Source organism: Antechinus flavipes, chromosome 4 (genome assembly GCF_016432865.1).
Source record: "Antechinus flavipes isolate AdamAnt ecotype Samford, QLD, Australia chromosome 4, AdamAnt_v2, whole genome shotgun sequence".
Lineage (NCBI taxonomy): Eukaryota > Metazoa > Chordata > Mammalia > Dasyuromorphia > Dasyuridae > Antechinus > Antechinus flavipes.
In genome coordinates, this window is record NC_067401.1 from 37290311 (window position 1) to 37302874 (window position 12564).

General features: G+C 38.4%; 2 protein-coding genes across 2 annotated transcripts; both read left to right on the forward strand.

Moving 5' to 3' along the window:
- Positions 1–273: 273 nt before the first annotated feature.
- Positions 274–2011, forward strand: LOC127562138 (C-C motif chemokine 3-like). The gene is made up of 3 exons (XM_051997605.1): positions 274–474; positions 1058–1169; positions 1615–2011. The coding sequence occupies exons 1-3, from the start codon at positions 294–296 to the stop codon at positions 1718–1720; spliced, it is 399 nt and encodes a 132-aa protein (XP_051853565.1). The 5' UTR covers positions 274–293; the 3' UTR covers positions 1721–2011.
- A 4773-nt stretch (positions 2012–6784) lies between these two features.
- Positions 6785–8450, forward strand: LOC127562139 (C-C motif chemokine 3-like). The gene is made up of 3 exons (XM_051997606.1): positions 6785–6925; positions 7518–7629; positions 8075–8450. The coding sequence occupies exons 1-3, from the start codon at positions 6853–6855 to the stop codon at positions 8178–8180; spliced, it is 291 nt and encodes a 96-aa protein (XP_051853566.1). The 5' UTR covers positions 6785–6852; the 3' UTR covers positions 8181–8450.
- The last annotated feature ends 4114 nt before the right edge of the window (positions 8451–12564 follow it).

The window sequence follows — 12564 nt, forward strand, 5'->3', positions numbered from 1 at the left end:
TACCCTCCTTTAAATTGATGATTAATATTACTACCCTTCCTGTTTGGTTTTGCTTGTCTCTGCTACTAACTCAAGTTCATCGCATCCCTACTGAGTACCACTCTCCAACTCCCCACATCCTTCTCTCTTTATCTTGTCTCTTCATAAGCATCCCTCCCACCATGATGAAACCACAATGAGGAAGAAAATGTCAGCTCTTGATAGGCAAGTTTGAATTTTAGTTTCCAAATTCTCACTATGGCATCATCTCTTTCTTGGAAATTTCCTTCATTTTCTGTTGATTCCATCTTTTCATGAACTCCCAGTCCTGTATAAAAAGAGGATCCAGACACGATCCAGGCACAGATTTGCAGTGTCTCTCAGCCTGTGCTCTGCTCCTCCAGCTGCTCTCTCTCAGGATCATGAAGATCTCTGTGGTTGCCCTCTCCATCCTCATGGTCATGGCCTTCAGCTCTCTAGCATCCTCTGTGCCAAGTAAGTGGACTTCTTCTTGCCTTCTATGGCTGTATCCTCCAATCATGAGCTAAATAGAGCTCTGGCCAAAGAGCACCCACAGTATGATCAAAGGAGTCTGGTAAGGGAGGTATGGAGAGGGAGGTTGGAGAGGGGAGAGTGGGAAGGTAGGAACAGGGAGGCCTTCTAAGCATTTTGGACTGGAAAGCATTAACATACCCTTAACAATATGTGCTGGTAAATATATAAGCTCAAGGCAGGAGAAAAGAACAGAAAGGCCCAAGACTGGCTGCTAGTGACTAAATACCCATGGGATCTGCAGCAACTGGATTCCTCTATAAATGTTAGAAATTGCATGGATCTCTGCCATCCCTTCCAGCTTTCATATTTCAGGTTTTCTCTGTGTTCCCTTCTGGGGAGGAGAAGAGCAGATCTGACTCTCCTCCAGGTGGGATGAGAATCATACCTGGTGCTGGAGAGAACCAGGGTAGGGAGACATGAGGGACCACATCCACAGTGTGCCTGATGGAAAGCATGTTGCTGAGATAATTCCAGCACCTAAAGGTATAACCTTATTAATTTTAGGGATCTCATTCCTTTACAGGGAGCATCATAACTTCTCCCCTCTGCTGTTATGACTATAACAAGCAGATCCCAAGACATCGTGTGCAAAGTTATGTTAAGACCGGCAGCCAGTGTTACAACCCGGGTGTGGTGTGAGTATCTACCCACTGAGTTTCCTTAGGGTGAAAAAGGGTGAGATGATGGAAAGAGAAAATAAAGCTGTTTGGCAATTTGGCCAAATGGCTACATGAGGCCACTCAGGTAGATAAAAGGGAGAGCAGTAGTCCATGTGGTCCCATGTCCAGGTTTGGTCCTCCCAAGAGCAAGATGGAAGCAACTCCTTCCAATGGAGAGATAAAGGGAAACAACAGGAATCTGAGGCTGAGAAGGAGACTGAGATAATCCCTTCTAAAGATGTCTCTAGAAAGACAAGTGGACTCAAGGGGACTTTTGGAGATTTCAAAAGATGGAATAGTAGTTCCTTAATCTCTTCTAGAAATCTGCAGAGAGTTGGGAAGAGGGTAACAGAGAAATCTTCCTTTCATTTCCAGCTGAAAAGGTTTTTGGTCTCTCATGTGCTCTCCCCTCACTCCACAGGTTCACAACTAACAATGGAACGTTGGTGTGTGCCAATCCCAGAGATGCCTGGGTGCAGGACTATATTAATTACGTGAACTCAAGATCTAACTCTACAGGAAAATAGACTGAGCCAAAGGATTCCACACTCAGAAGCAATCTCCCCAGACCCCAGACTTCCTGGAAGCTTTATATAAGTGAAATTTAATTTATGTAAATTATTTGGTGGCAATTTTGGGTATTTATTGGTACTATTTGCACTTTTGGAGGATACTTGTCCCCCCATGGAGAGCTCTGTTAGAAGCCAACCCTTGGTTCCTTTGAATCCTAAGGCCATTTGTCGGATTCCATAACCATCTTTTGGACAAAGATTTCATAATAAAACTTTTTCAAGCCATATGTTTTCTGAGTGTTTTTGGTTTTCTCAGCAGAAATAGGATTGTTGGGGGCAGCTAAGTGATGCAATGGATAGAGCACCAGCCCTTAGTCAGGAGGATCTGAGTTCAAATTTGACCTCACACATTTAACACTTCCCAACTGTGTGACCTGGCCAAGTCAACTTAAACCCAATTGCCTCAGGGGGAAAAAAGTTACTGTGACAGAAATAGGATTGTTCAGGTGGATTTTCTGTATTATCATACTAGGTAAGGGAAGACTTGTCAGACAGCATTTATTCTGAAAGAAATAAAATTTGATAATTGAAGTGTATGACAATCTCATTTTGACTCAGCACTTTGAATGTTTACCAAATGTCCAATCTAAATGGAGAAACATGGCTTCCAGGAGTAAGAATGTCTAATGCCATTCATATTCTGGCATGTGGCCCAAATTCAGTTCTGGGCACACAGTTTAAGAAAAATATTTGGAAGCTGATAGTGTGCCAAGGAAAGCAATCAGGAAGAAAAAGAGTCAAGAGTCCCTGTCATTTAAGAATGAGTTGTAGGATGGCTAGTGAAGAGAGAAAAAAATTCAGGATGTTCATTGTACTGATATTCAAGTACTTGCTTAGTTTTTAATGGAACTACTATTTCACCATGAGCAATGCTTATGCTACCCATTCTACCCATTGCTCATGAGTAAAAGTAACAAAGAAATAAATAGAAACTCAATCATAGCACAACCTTGCAATAATTAAAGCTGTCCAAAACTGAAACCAGCTGCCTCAAATGGCACTTAGTTCCTCTCCTTTGAGGTCATTAAATAGATTTGGGTGACTACCTATAGAGGTAGTTGTAGTAGGGTATGTCTAATGGGGTCCCTTTCAAATCTTCAATTCTATGATTTTATAATGCTGAGAGAGAACTGTCAGGAAATAGTATATATGTAAGGGATATGCTCAAGACAAATGGAAAATCAGTGTCAGAATGGAAAAGAGAATGAGGAAAGGGGTCATCAAAAAGGAAATTATTCCACATGATGTGATAATCAAAAAAAGTTTATTACATTTGGAGTCAGAATTACTAGGTCCAAATCCTATTTTCACAATCTGAATGACCATGTACAGCATAGCTAAACTGGGCTTCTATACAGATTCAGTATATTTAACTTTAAGAAGTACTTGTTTTACACTGGGAAATGAATATAAACTGCTTGCATTTTTGTTTTTCTTCCCAGGTTATTTATACCTTCTGAATTCAATTCTCCCTGTGCAACAAGAAAACTGTTCGGTTCTGCACGCATATATCGTATCTAGGATATACTGTAACCTATTCAACATATAAAGGACTGCTTGTCATCTGGGGAAGGAGGTGGAAGGAGGGAGGGGAAAAATCGGAACAGAAGTGAATGCAAGGGATAATGCTGTAAAAAATTACCCTGGCATGGGTTATATCAATAAAAAGTTATTAAAAAAAGAGAAGTACTTGTTTTAAAGTTGGAAAAAATCCCTGTTAAATTGGCTAATTTTGATTTGAAATCAGCAGGTGTGAATTCTTAGTACTTCCACTTTTAGTTTTCAAATGATGCTTTTTAAAAATAATAATTGTCATAACAATGCAAATATATTATATATATGGGTTAGGCTAGTGATTGAGCAAAAATAAAAAGTCAAGTGGCCCCACTCTCAAAGTAAGTTGTAAAATGAAAGATGATAAGTATCAAGCAACTGTCAATCAGACACTTGAAGTTAAATGAGAATAATCCTTGGATGAACAGATGTGAAGACAGAAGGAGTGTTTGGATTGACTGAGGATACTTATTCATATCTTGTGTTTTTCTTATCAAACACGAGCTCAAAGAGGGTGAAGAAGAGGAAGAGGTTAAATTATTCAGAGAGAGAGAAACAGACAGACAGATAGGTGGACAGACAGATGAATGGAAAGACAGAAAGACACAGAGACAAACAGAAAAAGCATGCTAGAGGAAATCAGACAGAAAGACAGAGATAGAGAGATAGAAAGAGATAGACAAATGGACAGATAGAAAGACACAGACAGAGAAACAGAATGCTAGAAACAGAATCAAGAAACAGAGACAGAGATACAGAGAAAGAGATAGAGAAATAGAGACAGAGAAAGAGACAGAGACAGCAAAACAGAGACAGAGTGCTAAAGGGAATCAGACAGAGAAACAGAGATAGGAAAGATTGTTGCAGAAGATGAAATACCAAATAAATGGTTATATATGCGATTTAGAAGCAATAGAGAAAAATTAGGCTTTCCTGAACTGCTCTTAATGGTCTATTTTGTATGTAGGTAATTTGTCACAATGGTCAGTAAATTCCCTTGCTTGTCTGGATCCCCTTTTGAACTTTCTTCTTTCTTCTACTGTCTCCTATGTATTATTTTTTCCGTTGATACTCTTTTGTCTTTTTCTTTTCTGCATCTAATCTGCATTACACCCACAAATTTGCATTCATTCCTCCCAAAAGGAACCTGCCAAATGTAACAAATAAGCATAATAAACAATCATGGTTGTAATGTTTGCCCCTTTCTAGTGCTAAGTATGTGCACTCTGGCAAAGGTGAGAAACAAGTTTTATCATCAGTCTTTTGGAAAACATGATTAGTCATTCCACTGATCAGCATTCTCAGTTGTTTCAGTTACTTCTTTCCACATTTTGTTGTCATTGTATGAATTCTTCCCCGTGTCCTTTTCACTTAACTCTCATACAGAAGGAAAAAAAAAAAAAAACGACAGCACAGATTATGGTAAACCCAAAGACAGCACTTACTAGGTAAGGAGTCTCTTCAGCCAAACTGTTGGGAAAACCAAAAAAGTCAAGAAAAAATAATTTAGACAAGATCTCACATGTACTTCAAGATACAATTTCACCATGAAAAAAATGGTGATAACAACAATAATCCTGCCTACCTCAGAAGCCAAATTAATTATTTAATTGAACTTGTTAATTAATAATAAATTAATCAATTGAGCTCTTTAAGGTGAAATGAGGTGGGGTGGTATCGTGGCACTGAGGATAGAGTACCAGCTCTGAAGTAAGAAAGGCCAAATGTGGCCTCAGATACTTACTAGGTATGTGACCCCAAGGAAATCATTTAATTTCAATTTTTGCTTTAGGGAAAAAAACGATGAACTGGGATAATAGATGAAAAATTACTTTGTGACCTTAAAATATTATACAAATGTATGCAGGTAATTTTATCACATAAGGAGATAGGAGCCCTGATCTCAGAGTACTTATTTCCTATTTGTGCTCGACCAGCATTTGCAATAAATTCTTCCATGGTTCTCCTGGTAAAATGTGGAGTCTGTGAAATTAGAGTATATATGTATATATATAGTCTATTACATAATTCCTGGATATTTGTTGGCTGACACAGGAGAAACAACAGGTAATGGGAGGGTATTTATTTCTGTGTGCATACATTCATAGACACAAAGCATACACACACACACACACACACACACACACACGTTTCACTCACATATTGGCGATAAACTGGGGTGCTAAATGGCCTTTAAATTGGAATGATCTTGCATGTGAATTATGTTAGAATAGGTCAAGGAAAAAGCCTCAGTCCAAGAATCCTCTATGAATTATTAAGGGAGTTGAGAAGAGATAAATTGCAGAAACTGGGGCAAGTGTGGCTTCCTAGAGTAACTCTGCTGTGCACAAGGAAATCCCTAAGGAGAGATTTTGGCTTAAACCTTGGCCAGGTTTTCTTACCACTCCTGGTCTACATCCCTGAATTGGCTGGATGAATATCATGCTTGCTTTATTGGTAACTTGTATCATGTATTGGTGCAATGCTTCTGGAAGATTTGGGACTTCCTATCTTTCCCTGCTTTCCTATCAATTGTCTTGTTTCACCTGGATGTCATTGTCCACATCACAAGCCAAGAAGATTCATCATGCTTAATGGAGCTGCTTAACTGTTTCATGAATGGAGGCTGTGATTTATACCTTTGTCACAAGCACAAGTTTCAGTCATCACATTGCTTAATCATCTTTATACTCTCTAATCTGGAACTCACTTTCCCCTGGACTCCGGATGTCCTTGAGGGAATGTGTCACAGACTTTTGTACCAGCTGTTTTTATGGAACCACTTTAGCTAATATTCTTTTGTAAAAACCGCTTAAATCTGAATGATTCAATTGATTCTCAAAGGATAATTTCAGAGAGAAACAAACAAAGCTCCATTTTATGGAATTAGGGAATACCCCCTGAACCTTCTGAAGAAGTTTTTATAAGCTAAAAGGCAGGAGTGGGATAGGGATGGGGAAAACATGGAGCCAAATTCAACTTAACTTCTCAATGAGATTGAGGGTTCAATAAAGATCCATAGTGCCTACATAGGATATAATCAATGAGAAATTTGGGCTAGGTGATCACTTCTACATCTGAATCTACAATCTTGTGATTTAGGTAGGCATGTCAATATGGAACTCATTCTGAATACCCTCCTTTAAATAGATGATTAATATTACTACCTTCCTGTTTGGTTTTGCTTGTCTCTGCTACTAACTCAAGTTCATCGCATCCCTAGTGAGCACCACTCTCCAACTCCTCACATCCTTCTCTCTTTATCTTGTCTCTTCATAAGCATCACTTCCACCATGATGAAACCACAATGAGGAAGAAAATGTCAGCTCTTGATAGGCAAGTTTGAATTTTAGTTTCCAAACTCTCACTATGGCATCATCTCTTTCTTGGAAATTTCCTTCATTTTCTGTTGATTCCATCTTTTCATGAACTCCCAGTCCTGTATAAAAAGAGGATCCAGACACGATCCAGGCACAGATTTGCAGTGTCTCTCAGCCTGTGCTCTGCTCCTCCAGCTGCTCTCTCTCAGGATCATGAAGGTCTCTGTGGCTGCCCTCTCCATTCTCATAGTCATGGCTTTCAGCTCTCTCGCATCCTCTGCACCATGTAAGTGGGCTTCTTCTTGCCTTCTATGGCTGTATCCTCCAATCATGAGCTAAATAGAGCTCTGGCCAAAGAGCACCCACAGTATGATCAAAGGAGTCTGGTAAGGGAGGTATGGAGAGGGAGGCTAGAGAGGGGAGAGTGGGAAAGTAGGAACAGGGAGGCCTTCTAAGCATTTTGAACTTGAAAGCATTAACATACCCTTAACAATATGTGCTGGTAAATATGTAAGCTCAAGGCAAGAGAAAAGATAAGAAAGGGCCCAAGACTGGCTGCTAGTGACTTTGACACTAAATACCTATGGGATCTGCGGCAATTGGATTCCTCTATAAACGTTAGAAATTGCATGGATCTCTGCCATCCCTTCCAGCTTTCATATTTCAGGTTTTCTCTGTGTTCCCTTCTGGGGAGGAGAAGAGCAGATCTGACTCTCCTCCAGGTGGTATGAGAATCATACCTGGTGCTGGAGAGAACCAGGGTAGGGAGACATGAGGGACCACATCCACAGTGTGCCTGATGGAAAGCATGTTGCTGAGATAATTCTAGCACCTAAAGGTATGACCTTATTAATTTTAGGGATCTCATTCCTTTACAGGGAGCGTCATAACTTCTCCCCTCTGCTGCTATGACTATAACAAGCGGATCCCAAGACATCGTGTGCAAAGTTATGTTGAGACCGGCAGCCAGTGTTACAAACCAGCTGTGGTGTGAGTATCTACCCACTGAATCTCTTTAGGGTGAAAAAGAGTGAGATGATGGAAAGAGAAAATGAAGCTGTTTGACAATTTGGCCAAATGGCTACATGAGGCCACTCAGATAGATAAAAGGGAGAGCAGTGGTCCATATGGTCCCATGCCCAGGTTTGGTCCTCCCAAGAGCAAGATGGAAGCAACTCCCTCCAATGGAGAGATAAAGGGAAACAACAGGAATCTGAGGCTGAGAAGGAGACCAAGATAATCTCTTCTAAAGATGTCTCTAGAAAGACAGATGGACTCAAGAGGTCTGATGGAGGTTTCAGAAGATGGAATAGTAGTCCCTTAATCCCTTCTAGAAATCTGCAGGGAGTTGGGAAGAGGGTAACAGAGAAATCTTCCTTTCATCTCCAGCTAAAAAGGTCTTTGGTCTCTCATGTGCTCTCCCCTCACTCCACAGGTTCACAACTAATAATGGAACGTTGGTGTGTGCCAATCCCAGAGATGCCTGGGTGCAGGACTATATTAATTACGTGAACTCAAGATCTAACTCTACAGGAAAATAGACTGAGCCAAAGGATTCCACACTCAGAAGCAATCTCCCCAGACTCCAGCATTCCTGGAAGCTTTATATAAGTGAAATTTAATTTATGTAAATTATTTGGTGGCAATTTTGGGTATTTATTAGTACTATTTGCACTTTTGGAGGATACTTGTCTTCCCATGGAGATCTCTGTTAGAGGCCAACCCTTGGTTCCTTTGAATCCTGAGGCCATATGTTGGATTCCATAACCATCTTTTGGACAAAGATTTCATAATAAAACTTTTTCAAGCCATATGTTTTCTGAGTGTTTTTGGTTTTCTCAATGGAAATAGGATTGTTGGGGGCAGCTAGGTGATGCAATAGATAGAGTACCAGCCCTTAAGTCAGGAGGACCTGAATTCAAATTTGACCTCAGACACTTAACACTTCCTATCTCTTTGAATTAAACCCAATTGCCTCAGGGGAAAAAAAGTTACTGTGACAGAAATAGGATTGTTCAGGTGGATTTTCTGTATTATCATACTAGGTAAGGGAAGACTTGTCAGACAGCATTTGGTCTGAAAGAAATAAAATTTGATAATTGAAGTGTATGACAATCTCATTTTGACTCAGCACTTTGAATGTTTACCAAATGTCCAATCTACATGGAGAAACATGGCTTCCAGGAGTAAGAATGTCTAATGCCATTCATATTCTGGCATGTGGCGCATGTTCAGTTCTGGGCACACAGCTTAAGAAAAATATTTGGAATGGAGAATGGTTGGGTAAATTGTGGTATATGAATGTTACAGAATATTATTGTTCTGTAAGAAATGGCCAGCAGGATGAATACAGAGAGGACTGGCAAGACTTACATGAACTGATACTGAGTGAAATGAGCAGAACTAGGAGATCATTATATATCTCAACAATGATACTGTATGAGGATGTATTCTGATGGAAGTGGAGTTCTTCGACAAAGAGAAGATCTAATTCAATTCCAATTGATCAATGATGGACAGAAGCAGCTACACCCAAAGAAAGAACACTGGGAAATGAATGTAAACCGTTTGCATTTTTGTTTTTCTTCCTGGGCTATTTTTATCTTCTGAATCCAATTCTTCCTGTGCAACAAGAGAACTGTTCAGTTATGCACACATATATTGTATCTAGGATATATTGTGCCATATTTAACATGTATAAGACTGCCTGCCATCTAGGGGAGAAGGTGGAGGGAGGGAGGGGAAAAGTTGGAACAGAAGTGAGTGCAAGGGATAATGTTGTAAAAAATTACCCAGGCATGGGTTCTGTCAATAAAAAGTTATAATTATTTTAAAAAATTGCAAGCTGTTAGTATGCTAAGGAAAGCAATAAGGAAGAATAGGAGTCAAGAGTCCCTGTCATTTAAGAATGAGTTGTAGGATGGCCAGTGAAGAGAGAAAAAAATTCAGGATATTCATTGTACTGATTTTCAAGTACATGCTTAGTTTTTATGGAACCATTATTTCACCATGAGCAATGGGTAGAAGTAACAAATAAATAAATAGAAACTTAATAATAGCACAACCTCACAATAATTAAAGCTGTCCAAAACTGAAATCAGCTGCCTCAAATCACACTTAGTTCCTCTCTTTTGAGGTCATTAAACAGAGGTTGGGTGACTACCTCTAGAGGTAGTTGTAGTAGGGTATGTCTAATGGGGTCCCTTTCAAATCTTCAATTCTACGATTTTATGATGCTGAGAGAACTGTCAAGAAACAGTATATGTGTAAGGCATATGCTCAAGACACAATGGAAAATCAGTGTCAGAATGGAAATTATATATGGGTTAGGCTGTTGCTTAAGTAAAAAAAAAATGTCAAGTGGCCCCACTCTCAAAGTAAGTGGATGATAGATGACTAGTCTCAAGCAACTGTCAATCAAACACTTGAGGTTAAATTTTAAAAATCCTTGGATGAACAGGTTTGAAGACAGAAGGAGTGTTTGGATTGATTGAGGACACTTATTCATATCTTGTGTTTCTCTTATCAAACACAAGCTCAAAGAGAGTGAGGAAAAGGAAGAGATTAAGTTGAAGAGAGAGAAAGACAGATACAGTCAGAGAAAGAGAGAGAGACAGATAGGTGGACAGACAGATGAACGGAAAGACAAAGACACAGAGACAAAGTGCTAGAGGAAATCAGTCAAAGAGAGAAAGAGATAGAGATAGACAGATAGACAGATGGACAGATAGAAAGACACAGACTCAGAAACAGAATGCTAGAGGGAATCAAGACAGAGAAAGAGCTACAGAGAAAGCAACAAAGAGATAGAGACATAGAAAGACAGGGATAAACAGAGAAAGAGATAGATGAATACACAGCAAAAACAAAGACAGAGTGCTAAAGGGAATCAGACACAGAGACAGGAACAAGAAAGATTGATTGTTGCAGAGTTTGAAATACCAAACAAATAGTTATATATGTGATGTTAGAAGCAATAGAGAAAAATTAAAATTTCCTGAACTGCTATTTAGTATGTGGGTAATTTGTCACAATGGTCAGTAAATTTCCTTGCTTGTCTGGATCCTCTTTTGAACTTTTTTCTTTCTTCTACTGTCTCCTATGTATTATTTTTCCATTGATACTCATCTTTTTCTTTTTTGCATCATGATTACACCCACAAATTTCCATTTATTCATCCCAAAAGGAACCTGCCAAATGTAATAAATTAGCATAATAAACAATCATGGTTATGATGTTTGCCCCTTTCTAGTGCTAAATATGCACATTCTGGCAAAGGTGGGAAACAAGTTTTATCATCGGTCTTTTAGAAATATGATTAGTCATTCCACTGATCAGCATTCTCAGTTGTTTCAAAATTACTTCTTTCCACATTTTGTTGTCATTGTATGAATTCTTCCCCTGTGTCCTTTTCTCTTAGCTCTCATACAGAAGTAAAAAAAAAATGACAGCACAGATTATGGTAAACCCAAAGACAGCACTTACTAGGTAAGGAGTCTCTTCAGCCAAACTGCTGGGAAAACCAAAAAAGTCAAGAAAAAATAATTTAGACAAGATCTCACATGTATTTCAAGACACAATTTCACTATGAATAAAATGGTGATAACAACAATTAGCCTGCCTACCTCAGAAGCCAAATTAATTATTTAATTGAACTTGTTAATTAATTATAATTATGATTAATAATAAATAAATTAATTGAGGTCTTTAAGGTGAAATGAGGTGGTGTGGCTAGGTGGCACAGTACCTGCTCTGAAGTAAGAAAGACTTGAGTTCAAATGTGGTCTCAGATACTTACTAGCTATGTGACCCCAAGGAAATCATTTAATTTCAATTTTTGCTTTAGAAAAACAAAAAAGATGGAATGGGATAATAGATGAAAAAGTACTTTGTGACCTTAAAATATTATACAAATGTATTCAGGTGATATTATCACATAAGGAGATAGAAGTCATTATTCTGTTGATCTCCCAAGTTGTTTTAAGTCATAAAAATGTCTCATCCTGATCTTTTCTTATCTCTAACATGGCAGAATTAGATTTAAAATCTTATTTTAAAGTTATTTGGGAAGGACAGTTGGGTTCTGATGAGTCCTTGTCTCTACTTTGCCATCTGGCTCCTTTTATTAATATTTTTGGTTAAAATATAAATGGAGAACATAATTCTCCCTTCCCTTTATGCTTCTAAATCCAATTATTTGAAGCATAACTTATATTTGTTATTCTACTATTTTGATTTGCATCTTACAATAAAAAACATGTTTAATTGCTCTAGTTAATCAAAAATATGGAGTTTTCAGTGTTCCATTTTAAATCAATGGAAGCATCTAACAATGGGATAAGAACTATTCTAGATGTTTATAACAGTACGCCAAGTGACACAATAGAGTAGAAGGTATTGTTGAACTGAGATACAGAAAGTAATGGAATGAGTAACAAACAAGACCCAGTGTACTAACATTTATGAATTTCTAGCCATCCCTTTCATTCCTGAATAGGAGCCAGAAGGCTCTACACATTAACAAATCTGCCAGGGATTAAGACTATTAGAACTTAAAAATAATAGTATTCTAGCCAGCTGAACAGTAGATTATCTGATCTCATTAACCATAGTCATTACAGACTATACATTCAGAATTTCAATATTGATTCTTTTAATATAGATGAAACTCTCATAGATAAGCATGCTCTTTAACACATCTTATCAAGCCCTATCCCAAGTCTGTTTCTATTGATCCAAGCAACATTTTTATACCAATGACTTCCAAATCTGTATGTAAATCCTTCACCTATCTCTTTAATTCCTGTTATGCCTTATCATCTGCCTGCTAGACATTTCAAATTTAACATGTTTAAAGCAGAACTCATTATTTTTCTCCTTGAATCCTACCTTCCTCTGAACTTTCCTTCTTCTGTTAAATGGCCC

Bases quoted from the DNA above. Each gene is read 5' to 3' on its own strand.
- LOC127562139 (XM_051997606.1), top strand. From the start codon at position 6,853: ATGAAGGTCTCTGTGGCTGCCCTCTCCATTCTCATAGTCATGGCTTTC. The intron at 6,926-7,517 runs GTAAGTGGGCTT...ATTCCTTTACAG, and splicing joins TCTCGCATCCTCTGCACCAT to GGAGCGTCATAACTTCTCCC. The intron at 7,630-8,074 runs GTGAGTATCTAC...CTCACTCCACAG, and splicing joins TGTTACAAACCAGCTGTGGT to GTTCACAACTAATAATGGAA.
- LOC127562138 (XM_051997605.1), top strand. From the start codon at position 294: ATGAACTCCCAGTCCTGTATAAAAAGAGGATCCAGACACGATCCAGGC. The intron at 475-1,057 runs GTAAGTGGACTT...ATTCCTTTACAG, and splicing joins TCTAGCATCCTCTGTGCCAA to GGAGCATCATAACTTCTCCC. The intron at 1,170-1,614 runs GTGAGTATCTAC...CTCACTCCACAG, and splicing joins TGTTACAACCCGGGTGTGGT to GTTCACAACTAACAATGGAA.